This window comes from Anomaloglossus baeobatrachus, chromosome 2, assembly GCF_048569485.1.
Source record: "Anomaloglossus baeobatrachus isolate aAnoBae1 chromosome 2, aAnoBae1.hap1, whole genome shotgun sequence".
Taxonomy (NCBI): Eukaryota; Metazoa; Chordata; class Amphibia; order Anura; family Aromobatidae; genus Anomaloglossus; species Anomaloglossus baeobatrachus.
This window is the reverse complement of record NC_134354.1, coordinates 771,120,573-771,134,080: the sequence shown is the minus strand read 5'-3', so window position 1 is coordinate 771,134,080 and position 13,508 is coordinate 771,120,573. Positions and strand designations below refer to the sequence as shown.

The 13,508-nt window shown below is 42.5% G+C and overlaps 2 protein-coding genes across 5 annotated transcripts in view; one reads left to right on the top strand and one right to left on the bottom strand.

Annotated features, from left to right (window-relative positions):
* The window catches only part of TMEM126A (transmembrane protein 126A), a 31,009-nt gene extending 21,185 nt beyond the window's left edge, over positions 1-9,824 (bottom strand). Inside the window, exons 1-3 of one of the 2 annotated variants that reach the window (XM_075337531.1) lie at positions 9,716-9,824; positions 6,903-7,006; positions 2,426-2,547 (exon numbers count right to left, since the gene is read on the bottom strand). In XM_075337531.1, the coding sequence (XP_075193646.1) occupies positions 2,426-2,505 (80 nt within the window). In that variant the 5' untranslated portion in view covers positions 2,506-2,547; positions 6,903-7,006; positions 9,716-9,824. The remainder of the gene's footprint in view (positions 1-2,425; positions 2,548-6,902; positions 7,007-9,715) is intronic. The other variant, XM_075337530.1, reaches the window with a different exon arrangement.
* Positions 9,825-9,841: 17 nt separating this feature from the next.
* Positions 9,842-13,508, top strand: part of DLG2 (discs large MAGUK scaffold protein 2) — a 1,610,676-nt gene continuing 1,607,009 nt past the window's right edge. For 2 of the 3 annotated variants that reach the window (XM_075337521.1, XM_075337520.1), the window contains exon 1: positions 9,843-10,592. In XM_075337521.1, the coding sequence (XP_075193636.1) occupies positions 10,574-10,592 (19 nt within the window). In that variant the 5' untranslated portion in view covers positions 9,843-10,573. Of the gene's footprint in view, positions 10,593-13,508 lie in introns of all 3 variants that reach the window. The other variant, XM_075337519.1, reaches the window with a different exon arrangement.

Below are 13,508 nucleotides of genomic sequence, written 5' to 3'. Positions count from 1 at the left end.
AAACCTCAGCAAGATTCTCCAGTCCTACTTATCTCTGACTCCAGGTAGCCATCAGTCCGCCCAGAACAGGCCCACTTCATTTGAATTTGGATGATGTTCCTGGACAAAGGAGAAAAAGAAAAAAAGAAAAAAAAAGACCAAGGGGAGAGAAGATGGAGAAAGAAAGGAGAAGAACAAAAAAATAAAAAAAAAAAAAAAAAAAAAAAAAAAAAGAGAGAGGGGGGGGGGAAGAGGACCCAGACTTTGGGATGTTTTCCTCTCTTTTTTCCCTTCCCCCTCCTCCTCTCACCTCCCCAACCCTCTCTCCGTAATGCATCCTCCTCAACGCCTCTCCCTGTTTGGGAAGAGAAAAAAAAAAAACAGGCAAAAAAAGGAAAAACAATGAGCGAGTTCCAGTTCAGGTATCATGGTTTCTCTCCAAGGGTTGGTTCCTGTGTTCCAGGCGAGAATTATGCTGTCGACCCGGGCTTGGCCTCCTTTCCTCCCTGGTCTCGACTTGCTTTTGTCCCCCAAGACGTCCCACATCTCTTCCTGAGCTTGTGGGGGATCCTCTTCTATTATTCCCTTCTCCACTAGCTCCTTTTTCTTGCCTTTCTGACCTAGTCTTGTTGAGCTCTGCCATGAGAATGTTTTCTGCTTCTTTGTAGTCCTTGTAGTATACAAACGAGCCATTGGGGTTTCTAACTTTCAGTGTAGCAGGGTATAATAGCTGGCACTTTACTTTTTTGTTGTACAGAAATGAGCAAATTTTGGTAAATTCTTTTCTCCTTCTGGATACTTCCGCTGAATAATCCCCAAAAATTAGCAGTCTGTTGCCTTGATATTGTAGTGGACGCTTTCGTTCTCTAAAGGCCCTCAATATTTCCTCCTTATGCTTATAATCAAGGTACTTGACAATCACCTGCCTGGCTCTTATCGGGGTATTCTTGTTTGAGTTTTGGCCCTCTCCCTTATTAGCCTCCTGGTGTCTCAGTGGACCCACTCTGTGGGCTCTTTCAACTCTGAATTTCGCCTTTATGCCCAGGGCCTGCGGTAGCTCCCACTCGCATATATTATCCAACTGTCCAATCGACACAGACTCTGGCAACCCGACTATACGTAGGTTGTTTCGTCTCGATCTGTTTTCCAAATCGTCCGCTTTATCCTTCAAGTATTCATTAGATTTTGCTAGAGCTGCTATTTGCGCTTGCATAGCCAGTATTGTCTCCTCGGAGTCAGATATTCTCTGCTCTGATTCTGCCAGTCTAGATGCATGGGCATTTATCTGTTTTTGCATATTAGCTAATGATGTTTGTATGGCTGCCTCAATAGCCACTTTAATCTCTTTTGACAAGTGTGATGTCACTTCTTCAGCCAGTTTTTTATAGTCCACATTAAGCTTTTGTGTGTACTTGTCTTGGCCTGCAGGTGGTGCTGTTTTCTTAGTTCTCTTTGTCTGGACTGGGCCACCACCTCCATCCCCCAATAGCTTGCAGGCTTGTGATGTTGGTGTAGTAAGCTGCTTTTTGTTTCCTTTGGAAGGGGTACTATGAATTCTTGCATTTGACTTCCTGTGAGTCTGAGTGGGATTAATCTCCCTGTACTGTTTGTCAGTTTCATCCTCCAACACTGCTGTGTCTCTGAGCTGCCCTGCTTTGCCTGCATCTTCTCTCCCCTCTGCCTCCATATCTCCTTCATCCTCCCATTGCGATCCACCCTCATCAGTCCCCTGCATCCACCTCTCTCCTGCTGTGTCCTCCTGTGACTCCTCGCTCATATCTTCCTTATCTCCTGTCTCCTCGCTCATATCTCCCTTATCTCTCCCCCTCCAGCTCTGTGTTTGCTTTTCTGTGTCTCTCACCATGCGTTCAGGCTCCTCCCCCATCAGGCTCGGCGCCATTATCTTATCTTCTCCTCTGTCCATATCAAAGCTTCTCCAGGCTGCCTCACCGCTCCCAGAGCTTCTCAGGAGGTACCTTTCCATAGCTGTCTGCTTTAGGTAACCTCCTGTGCTGCTCTCTGTTTGGTGGCTCGTCCGGGGGGGTCTGTTTTTAGTCGGTTTCTGTGAGGGGTGGCAGGAGCTCTCCTCTAAGCTTCCACCTCAGCCAGGACAGGAACAGGAAGTCCCTTTCCTTTCTTTTAATTTCCCCTTTTCTTTGCCTTCCTTTCTTTTTCCTTTCCCTTTTCTTTCCCCTTTTCTTTCCTTTCCCCTTTTCTTTCCTTTCGTTTGCCTTCCTTTCTTTTTCCTTTCTCTTCCCCTTTTCTTTCCCCTTTTCTTTCCTTTCGTTTACCTTCCTTTCCTTTTCCTTTCCCTTCCCCTTTTCTTTTCCTTTCCCTTCCTTTCCTTTTCCTTTTCGGAAAAGTCTGAATTAGAACACCGAACTTTAGGTTCACTCATCTCTACGCTCGATATCATAATGTGGCTCCATTAAATGGTGATACTCACTGGTCAATTACGGGAAGTTCACTGAATCTCATTTGAAGGAACTTTGCAAACTCGCTCTGAGGATTCTCTGCACGTTCCATCGTAGCGCGATAATGTCCAGATGACTCTCATGTGCTGTAAACCTGCAAAATATATGACGGGACAAGAAATAACAATGTAGACACCAATAGTGTCCAACCAATGTCTCTCTAACTGCTCAGAATGTACCGTTTCCAAAGCCCTGCAACATATTCTTTAACCCTAGAACGCGGAAGCAATTCAATCTACCATAGAAAACAAATGACCTAGCAGGCCTGCGAGGCCCCAGGTATGCGTTCTAGGGTTAAGTCGTAGTGTCACAGCAGCCTGACATCTCAAGTGTTTGACTTGCCAAATGGGGATCAGTGTCACCTGAATACCTTCTGATGTCCGGAAGTGCTCAGTACATTTGATGTACTTGCTTTGGCTCTTTCTGCGCACTGTGTATGCATTGGGAAGCAGCGGGATGGAGCTCTGCTACAGTACTTTAGTTCCTGGCTTTTAGCAGTGCTCAGATAAAGCTACAGCAAGTACTGTTGGCTTCACCAATTATGTCCACTAGGCAAGAGTTTAGGAGATATCATGGTGACATTGGACGCTCTTTGGCAGGTCGGTCACGTCAGATTTTAGTGTAGATACTGTTGACTGTTTAAAGGAACAGCCTGCCCATTATGGTAAATCCATATGACAGGTTCCCTTTATGTCTAGCCATAACGTACACATCATTATTTTCCAGACTAAAGTGTTATTCCCATCTTCATAGATGGATATTGTTGGATACTGTTTGTAAATACAAACAATTTAGCAATTCTGCTTTTTAAGATTTAAAGCTGTTCTTGAGAGATATTAGGCTATGTGCCCACGCTACAGGATTTATCGCGGATTTGACGCGGATTTTGCCGCGGATTTGCCGAAAATCTGCAGCAGCAGCACTTCCAAGCCATTTCAATGGTATTTTGGAAATGCTGTGCCCATGCTGCGGATTTTTCCGCTGCGGATTTTGCCGCGGATTTTGATGCGGAACAATCTGCAGCATGTCAATTGTTTGGTGCAGATTTTGTGCGGATTTTCTGTTTTGAATGGGGAAAAAAAAAAAATAAAATCCGCATCAAAATCCGCGGCAAATCCGCGGTAAATCCGCGGCAAATCCGCGGGTGCGGATTTGCCGCGAAAGTCGCGGATTTTCAGGCAAAAAAATCCGCAGGGACATTCTAGCGTGGGCACATAGCCTTAAGGCTATGTTCACACTTTGCTTTTATGCTGCAGCAAAACCTAATTTTTTGGTGGGTGGCACGGTGGCTCAGTCGTTAGCACTGCAGTCTTGTGGTGCCTCAGTGGTTAGCACTGCAGTCTTTCAGCGCTGGGGTCCTGGGTTCAAATCCCACCAAGGAGTTTGTATGTTCTCCCCGTGTTTGCGTGGGTCTCATCTGGTTTCCTCCCACACTGCAAAGACATACTGACAGGGACTCTAGATTGTGAGCCCCAATGGGGACAGTGTCACTGATGTATGTAAAGTGCTGTGGAATTAATAGCGCTATATAAGTGAATAAATCTAATATATAAAGCTGAGTGTGTGTGTATGTCCGGGATTGGCATCTGCACCGTCGCAGCTACAGCCACAAAATTTTGCACACTCACACGTCTGGACCTCGAGAGCGTCATAGGCTATGTTTTGAGGGGAAATTTTAACCCCACGCTTTACAGTTATTCGCCAAAAAAACTGCCTCCATTAAAGCGAATGGAGCTGGGAGCCACAGTGCAGCCAGAACTTCAGAAGAATGCGCAGCCACGCCCTTATATGGAATGTTGGCGTGTCACAATGCAGCCAGGGAAAGAGACAGACACAGACAGGGAAAGAGACAGACAGGGTAAGAGACAGACACAAAGAGACAGACACAGACAAAGAGACAGAGTCAGACACAGGGAAACAGACAGACAGGGAAAGAAAGGAAAAGAGACAGACAGGGTAAGAGACAGACAAAGACAGGTAAAGAGACAGATAAAGACAGACACAGGGAAAGAGACAGAGGGAAAGAGGGAAAGAGACAGACAGGGAAAGAGAGGGGAAGAGACAGACAGGGAAAGGGACAGACAGGGAAAGGGACAGACAGGGAAAGGGACAGACAGGGAAAGGGACAGACAGGGAAAGGGACAGACAGGGAAAGGGACAGACAGGGAAAGGGACAGAGATAGATAGACAGACAAGGAAAGAGATAGATAGACAGACAGGGAAAGAGATTGAGACAGACGGAGAAAGAGACAGACGGGGAAAGAGACAGACAGGGAAAGAGACAGACAGGGAAAGAGACAGACAGGGAAAGAGGAAAGAGACAGAAAGGGAAAGAGAAAAGAGACAGACAGGGAAAGAGACAGACAGGGAAAGAGACAGACAGGGAAAGAGACAGAGAGATATATACAGAGGGGGAGACAGACAGAGAATGGGAGAGAAACAGAGAGACAGTTACTATCCCGGGCGTTAATACATTCTATTTATACATTCTATCCCGGGAATGTTAATACATTTTATTTTGTTAACAGCAGTTATTAACCCAGGCGAAGCCGGGTAGTACAGCTAGTATAATTAAAAAAAAACTGCTTCCAAAAAGCAGGTTTTGTTGCGTTTTTTAGCTGTATATTTGGTGTCATTTGTCATTAACAGTACATGTTTAAATAAAGTTACTTTCATTCATCACATAGGATCAAAAACACAAAAAAATGCAGCTAAAAACACAGTTGAGTTTTTGCACTCTCATTGCTTTCAATGGTGAAAAAAAAGCTGAAAAAACGCTGAAAGAATTGACACTTTCAATAATGCCAGTACTATCCAGTACCATCTCTATGCTGATGACACACAGCTATACACCTCATCCCCTGAGCTCACCCCCGCTGTACTACAGAACACAAGTGACTGCCTGACTGCAGTTTGCAATGTCATGTCTGCTCTCTATCTGAAACTTAACCTTTCCAAAACTGAACTTCTTCTTTTCCCTCCGTCTTCCAACCTTCCTAAACCCAACATCTCCCTGTCTGTGTGTGGCACAACGATAAGTCCTAGGCCGCAGGCCCGCTGTCTGGGTGTTATACTTGACACTGATCTCTCCTTCACCTCCCACATACAATCTCTTGCCCGCTCCTGCCGCTTGCACCTCAAGAACATCTCTAGAATCCACCCCTTTCTCACAATGGAAACGACAAAAACCCTCACCGTGGCCCTGATCCACTCCCGCCTTGACTACTGTAACTCTCTATTAATCGGTCTCCCCCTAACTAGACTCTCTCCTCTACAGTCCATCCTTAACGCAGCAGCCAGGGTCACCTACCTGGCTAACCGCTACTCGGATGCCTCTGCTCTGTGCCAGTCATTGCACTGGCTGCCCATATATCACAGGATCCAATTCAAACTGCTTGTTCTCACCCACAAAGCTCTACACAGGGCGGCACCCCCTACATCTCCACCCTCCTCTCTGTCTATCACCACAAAGCTCTCCACAGTGCGGCACCCCCTCATCTCCACCCTCCTCTCTGTCTATCACCACAAAGCTCTCCACAGTGTGGCACCCCCTCATCTCCACCCTCCTCTATGTCTATCACCCCACCCGTTCTCTACGCTCTGCAAATGACTTTCGACTAACATCCACACGAATCCGAATCTCCCACTCCCGAATCCAATACTTCTCCTGAGCTGCATCAATCCTCTGGAATGCTCTACCCCAAGAAGCTAGGATGAATCACAACTTACTCAGCTTCAAACGCTCCCTTAAAACGCATCTTTTTAGGGTGGCCTATCACACTCTCTAGCCGAATTGAATTTGCATAACTTCACATCAAACTCCACTGCACCCAAATGCATCTCAAGGTTCTGGCCAACTGGTTAAGGCATCCCTTATTTATCCGCCATTTCAGGATTGTCATTGTAAATAAGCACTTGCACATTGTTTCCCCCCCATCTCATTGTAGATTGTAAGCTCTCACGGGCAGGGTTGTCTCTTTTTTTTTCCTTACTCTAATCATTGTATTTTCTATAACTGTCATTTGTTTGTATAAGACCTCCTGAATTGTAAAGCGCTGCGGAATATGTTGGCGCTATAGAAATAAAGATTTATTATTAATTATTATTATTATTAATGCAGCAGATTTCCATTTCAGTCAGGGAAAAAAAGCAAGTGTGTGTGTGTGATCAGATTTGTGCAATCTTATTGTTTTTGCTGGTGCTGGAAAAAGCAGCAATTTAGATGCATAAAACTCATGGAAAAAATGCTGCAAAAAACGCAACGTGTGAACATTGCTTATGAGACCAAATACTGCTGCTGTCTAGCTTGTGAGCAGTGCACTGAAGCTGGCCTGGATTAAGAGGAAACAGCGCGAAAACAGCAATCCTTAAAGGGGTTATCCACTACTAGGACAACCCCTTCTGATTCCATGTTTCCCACAGGTAAAATAATAGACCCTATATACTCACCTCCTGTACCGGCACCACTGCAGCGGAGTCCAGACTCACAGTGCCAGGGCTTGTGGTGTCACACGAGTCCTGTGTCCAATCAGCGTCTGCTTCCTTCTCCCTGCCTTCGGACCAAACGAGTTAATCAATAGGAAGTGACCGCAGCCGCGCTAGATTACAGCCGCTTTAGTATTTGTGCCTTATTCACTATTCGTTTTGAGTTACTTTGAAGTTATTCTTTCTTTTTTTAATTCTATCTCGATAACTATGCTTATCTGGATATTTACACAGATTTTATTGGGTGCATCTCACTCCAAACTCCACACCCCGGGAGTAATGTTCCTGGTGGAGTTTTTAATTTGGTGCATTTTTTTGTTAGTTTTTAAGGGGTTTGTGACTTTTGATGCTAAAAATGTCACAAAGATGATGAAAGACAAAAGTAAGAGTTTTAAAAAAAAATGTGTGTCAAATTCATGAATCAACAGCCAAAAAAAAAGTGACTGGTCCCCTTGGTCTCCTTCTTGTAGTAATGTCCCCAACCTGGTCCCCCTCTTGTAGTAATGTTCCCATCCTGTAGTAATGCTCCATCTTTCTTGGTCCTCTTCTTGTGTTAATGTACCCTTTCTGGTCTCCATCTTGTAGTAATATCCCCATCCTTCTCCCCTTCTTGAAGTAATGTCCCCATCCTGATCCCATCTTGTAGTAATGTCCCCATCCTTTTCCTTTTCTTGTAGTAATGTCCCCATCCTTTTCCTTTTCTTGTAGTAATGTCCTCATCCTGATCCCATCTTGTAGTAATGTCCCCATCCTTTTCCTTTTCTTGTAGTAATGTCCTCAGCCTGATCCCATCTTGTAGTAATGTCCCCATGCTGTAGTAATGACCCATCCTGGTTCTCTTCTTGTGGTAATGTACCCTTCATGGTCTCCATCTTGTAGTAATGTCCCCATCCTTCTCCCCTTCTTGTAGTAATGTCCCCATCCTGATCCCATCTTGTAGTAATGTCTCCATCCTGCTCCACTTCTTGTAGTAATGTCCCTATCCTTGTCCCCATCCTGTAGTAATGACCCCAACTTGGTGTTATCTTGCAGTAATTTCCCCATCCTGTAGTAATGTCCCCATTCTGGTCCCCTTTTTGTACTAATATTCCCAACCTGGTCCCCTTCTTGTAGTAATGTCCCCATCTTGGTCTATTTCTTCTAGTAATATCCCCATCCTGGTCCCGATCCTGTAGTAATTTCCCAATCCTGGTCCTGATCTTGTAGTAATGTCCGCATCTTAGTCCCCTTCTTGTAGTAATGTCCCCACTCTGGTTCCCACCCTGTAGTAATGTCCCCATCATGGTCCCCTTCTTGTACTAATGTCCCCATCCTGCTCCCCTTCTTGTAGTAATGCCACCATTCTGCTCCCCTTCTTGTAGTAATATCCCCATCCTGCTCCCCTTTTTGTAGTAATGTGCCCTATCTTAGTCCCCTTCTTGTAGTAATGTTCCCATCCTGCTCCACTTCTTGTAGCAATGTCTCTATCTTTGTCCCAATCCTGTAATAATGTCCCCAACTTTATCTCACCTTGCAGTAATTTCCCCACCCTGTAGTAATGTCCCCATCCTATTCCCCTTCTTGTAGTAATGTGCCCTATCTTAGTCCCCTTCTTGTAGTAATGTTCCCATTCTGCGCTCCTACTTGTAGTAATGTTCCCATTCTGCGCCCCTTCTTGTAGTAATGCTCCCATTCTGCCCCCCTTCTTGTAGTAATGCTCCCATGCTGCCCCCCTTCTTGTAGTAATGTTCCCATTCTGCCCCCCTTCTTGTAGTAATGTTCCCATTCTGCCCCCCTTCTTGTAGTAATGTGCCCTATTTTAGTCCCCTTCTTGTAGTAATGTCCCTATCCTGCCCCCCTTCTTGTAGTAATGCTCCCATTCTGCCCCCCTTCTTGTAGTAATGCTCCCACGCTGCCCCCCTTCTTGTAGTAATGTTCCCATTCTGCCCCCCTTCTTGTAGTAATGCGCCCTATCTTAGTCCCCTTCTTGTAGTAATGTCCCTATCCTGCCCCCCTTCTTGTAGTAATGCTCCCATTCTGCCCCCCTTCTTGTAGTAATGCTCCCATTCTGCCCCCCTTCTTGTAGTAATGTCCCCATCCTGCGCCCCTTCTTGTAGTAATGTCCCCGTCCTGCGCCCCTTCTTGTAGTAATGCTCCCATTCTGCCCCCCTTCTTGTAGTAATGCTCCCACGCTGCCCCCCTTCTTGTAGTAATGTTCCCATTCTGCCCCCCTTCTTGTAGTAATGCGCCCTATCTTAGTCCCCTTCTTGTAGTAATGTCCCTATCCTGCCCCCCTTCTTGTAGTAATGCTCCCATTCTGCCCCCCTTCTTGTAGTAATGCTCCCATTCTGCCCCCCTTCTTGTAGTAATGCTCCCATTCTGCGCCCCTTCTTGTAGTAATGTCCCCATCCTGCGCCCCTTCTTGTAGTAATGTTCCCATTCTGTGCCCCTTCTTGTAGTAATGTTCCCATTCTGTGCCCCTTCTTGTAGTAATGTTCCCATTCTGTGCCCCTTCTTGTAGTAATGTTCCCATTCTGTGCCCCTTCTTGTAGTAATGTCCCCATCCTGCGCCCCTTCTTGTAGTAATGTTCCCATTCTGTGCCCTTCTTGTAGTAATGTTCCCATTCTGTGCCCCTTCTTGAAGTAATGCCCCAATTGTATAGTAATATGCCCATCCTGGTCCTCGTAAATACCATAAAGGAAATGAAACCACGAAATACAGCATTGCTGTTGCTCAGAATCAGGCAAGTGATAGATATATATTTGCCAGGCAGCCTGCCATAACCCTCCGTCCTCACCTCCACAGAGATCCGACCGTAGCGCTGCTCCTCCGCTCTTCACCTTCACCCCCGTGCCTCCATGGGCGCAGCCATCTTGTCCGTCACGTGACGAGGCGGCGGGGTCATGTGATCGCGCAGCCGCCTGGACCAGCCTGGGCTGCAGCCTGGGCTCCTGTGTGAGTGAGTGCACCTGCCAGGACCTGAGCTGGGAGATGTCAGGAGGGAGGTCAGCAGCGCCCCCTGCAGCCATGTGTCATCCTGCCCACTGGCCTGGCAGCTGGGATGGGCGCCCCTGCCTGCTGCTAAAAATCCTGCCTGGCCACCAGAGACCCCTGTAACAAGTCCCCCCTCCTCCCTGCAGCAGCTGGCACACAGGCAGGGTGAGCTGTGACTGGCACCTCTGGACAGACCTCTTCATAGCAACCAGCAGGGGCTGCCTGGTATCTGTTGCACCCCTCTCCTGGGGCAGCCTCACCCCTCCCTGCCTGCACCTCCTCACTGCCTGCACTCAGCCAGGGAAACTAACTTTACAGCTGCCCACATGCCAGAATGCAGGATTATTTTTACTATGCATTTTTTTACTTGTAAATTGAAAATGACCTCTGCTCCTGTCTGCTGATCTGGATTTTATTTAATTTTTTTTTTTAATTTTATTTTATTATATTTTATGTGCTGATCCTGGCTGCAAATTGTATTTTTTTATATATATAATATTATTATTATTATTTTTTTTTAATTTTTTTTTTTTTTTTTGCTGAAAGGATTGGAATCAAACTGATACATTTTACTTCTGCAATAATTTTCCACTTGGACAGCTGCTCCTCTTTGTAAGGATTTTACTTTTTTCCCCCCTTCATTTATCAGCCAAGGGGAATAATGCCAGTGAAGAAGAAAGGTGGGCATTTACTTTTATCTTGTTTTTATGGTTTTTTTTTCATTTTTATTTTATTTTTTTATATTTTATTATTGCTATATATTATGTCAATGGAGAAGAAAGGGGGGCATTTACTTTTATCTTGTTTTTATTTTTTTTATTTTATTTTAATTTTTATATTTTATTATTGCTATATATTATGTCAATGAAGAAAAAAGGGGGGCATTTACTTTTATGTTTTTATTTTTTTCTTATTTTATGTTAATTTTTATATTTTGTCATTACTATATATTAGGCTAGTAAAGAAGAAAGGTGGGCATGTACTTTTATCTAGTATTATTATTATTTTTTTTTTTAATTCCATCTATTACGTTAATTTTTATATTTTATTATTGCCATATATTAGGCTAGTAAAGAAGAAAGGTGGGCATTTACTTTTATCTTGTTTTTATTTTTTATTTTATTATATTGATTTTTATATTTTATTATTGCTATATATTATGTCAATGAAGAAGAAACGTGGGCATTTATTTTCTTGTTTTTATGTTTTTATTTTATGTTAATTTTTATATTTTGTTATTACTATATATTAGGCTAGTAAAGAAGAAAGGTGGGCATGTACTTTTATCTAGTTTTAATTTTATTTTTTTATTCCATTTATTACGATCATTTTTATATTCTATTATTGCCATATTTTATGCCAAAGGGGTGCATTTACTTTTATCTAATTTTTAAATTTATTTTATTCTATTACATTATTCCTGAAATTGTATTATTGCCATAAGTTATGCCAGTTAGAATGGTGGGCGTTTACTTTTATCTGTTTTTTTATATATTTATTTTTATTTTATCCTATTATGTGAATGCTTATATTTTATTATTGCCATATATCAGGCCAGTAAAGAAGAAAGGTGAACATGTACTTTTATCTATTTTTTTCATTATTTTATTATGTTAAGTTTTATTCTTTATTATTACCATATATTGTGCCACTGAATAAAAAAAGGGGTGCATTTACTTTTATCTTTTTTTTTTTATTCTATTACGTTAATTTTTATATTTTTATTAGTGCTATATATTGTGCCAGTGAAGAAAAAAGAGATGCATTTACTTTTATCTGTTTTTTTATTTGTATTATTCTATTCTTCTTTTTCCCATATATTCTGCCAGTGAAGATAAAAGGGGTGCCTTTGCTTTCATCTGTTTTATTATTTTTTATTTTATTCTATTACGTTCATTTTTATATTTTTAATATTGCCATATATTCTACCAGTGAAGAAAAAAAGGGGTACCTTTTACTTTTATGTTTTTTTTATTTTTTTATTTTATTCTATTACGTTAATTTTTAGATTTTCATTATTGCCATATATTGTGCCAGTGAAGGGTGCATTTACTTTTATGTTTTTTTTTTATTTTATTTTACTATGCTAATTTTTATATTTTTACTGTTGCCATATATTCTGCCAGTGAAGAAAAGAGGGGTGCCTTTACTTTTATCTGTTTTATTTATTTATTTTTTTTATTTTATTCTATTACGCTCATTTTTATTATTGCTATATATTGTGCCAGTAAAGAAAAAAGGGATGGCTTTACTTTTATCTGTTTTTTTTTTATGTTAATTTTTATATTTTTATTATTGCCATATATTGTGCCAGTGAAAGAAGAAATGTGGGCATTTACTTTTATCTGTTTTTTTATTTATTTTATTATGTTTACTTTGATATTTTATTATAGCCATGCATTATCATTTATAATGAAAATATCCAAAATGTTGTATTGTAGGACATAATCCTACTATTCTATATTAAATTGATCATAATTTTTAGTATATATTCTACAATTATTAATCTATATTCTACAATAAATTCATATTTATCATTATATTATAAAACATTATCAGTAACTAGCTGTAGTACCTGGCGTTGCCCGGGATAGTAACTGTCTCTTTGTCTCTCTCCCAGTCTCTGTCTGTCTCCCTCTCTGTGTGTCTCTGTGTCTGTCTCTGTGTGTCTGTCTCTTTCCCTGTCTGTCTCTTTCTCTATCCATGTCTGTCTGTCTCCCCGTCTCTATCTCTGTGTCTGTCTATCTCTCTCTGTGTAAGTCTGTCTCTCTCTAACTCTGTCTGTCTCTCTGTATCTCTGTGTCTGTCTGTCAGTCTCTTTCCCTGGCTATCTCGTTCTAAGTCTGTCTCTTTCCCCGTCTGTCTCTTTCCCCGTCTGTCTCTTTCCCCGTCTGTCTCTTTCCCCGTCTGTCTCTTTCCCCGTCTGTCTCTTTCCCCGTCTGTCTCTTTCCCCGTCTGTCTCTTTCCCCGTCTGTCTCTTTCCCCGTCTGTCTCTTTCCCCGTCTGTCTCTTTCCCCGTCTGGCTCTTTCCCCGTCTGGCTCTTTCCCCGTCTGGCTCTTTCCCCGTCTGGCTCTTTCCCCGTCTCTTTTCATTCCAGGTCTGTCTCTTTCCCTGTTTTTATCTCTTTCCCTGTCTGTCTCTTTTCCTGTCTGTGCCTGTCTCTTTCCCTGTCTGTCTGTCTCTGTCTGTCTCTCTGTCTCTTTCCTTGTCTGTCTCTATCTGTTTCCCCACCAACATCTTATTACCTCACACATAAGCTTCTTATACTATAAATGTCTTTTGTTCCTTAGCAACCACTCACTGCTGCTATTGATAACCTATAGCTTGCAGCTCCATTGGCTTTAATGGAGGCAGGTTTTTTGAAGAATAACTGTAAAGTGCAGCGTTAAAACAGGAAAGTTAAAACATAGTCTATGACGTTCCCTCACATGAGGTTTCTGAGAAAAATGTTATTGTAAATGCGATGGTGCGGATTCCTTTAGCGGACACACACACACACACACACACACACGTACTTACACTCAGCTTTATATATTATATCTTTTATTAAAATGTATTTATTATTATTATTATTATTAATATATTTTTAAAATTG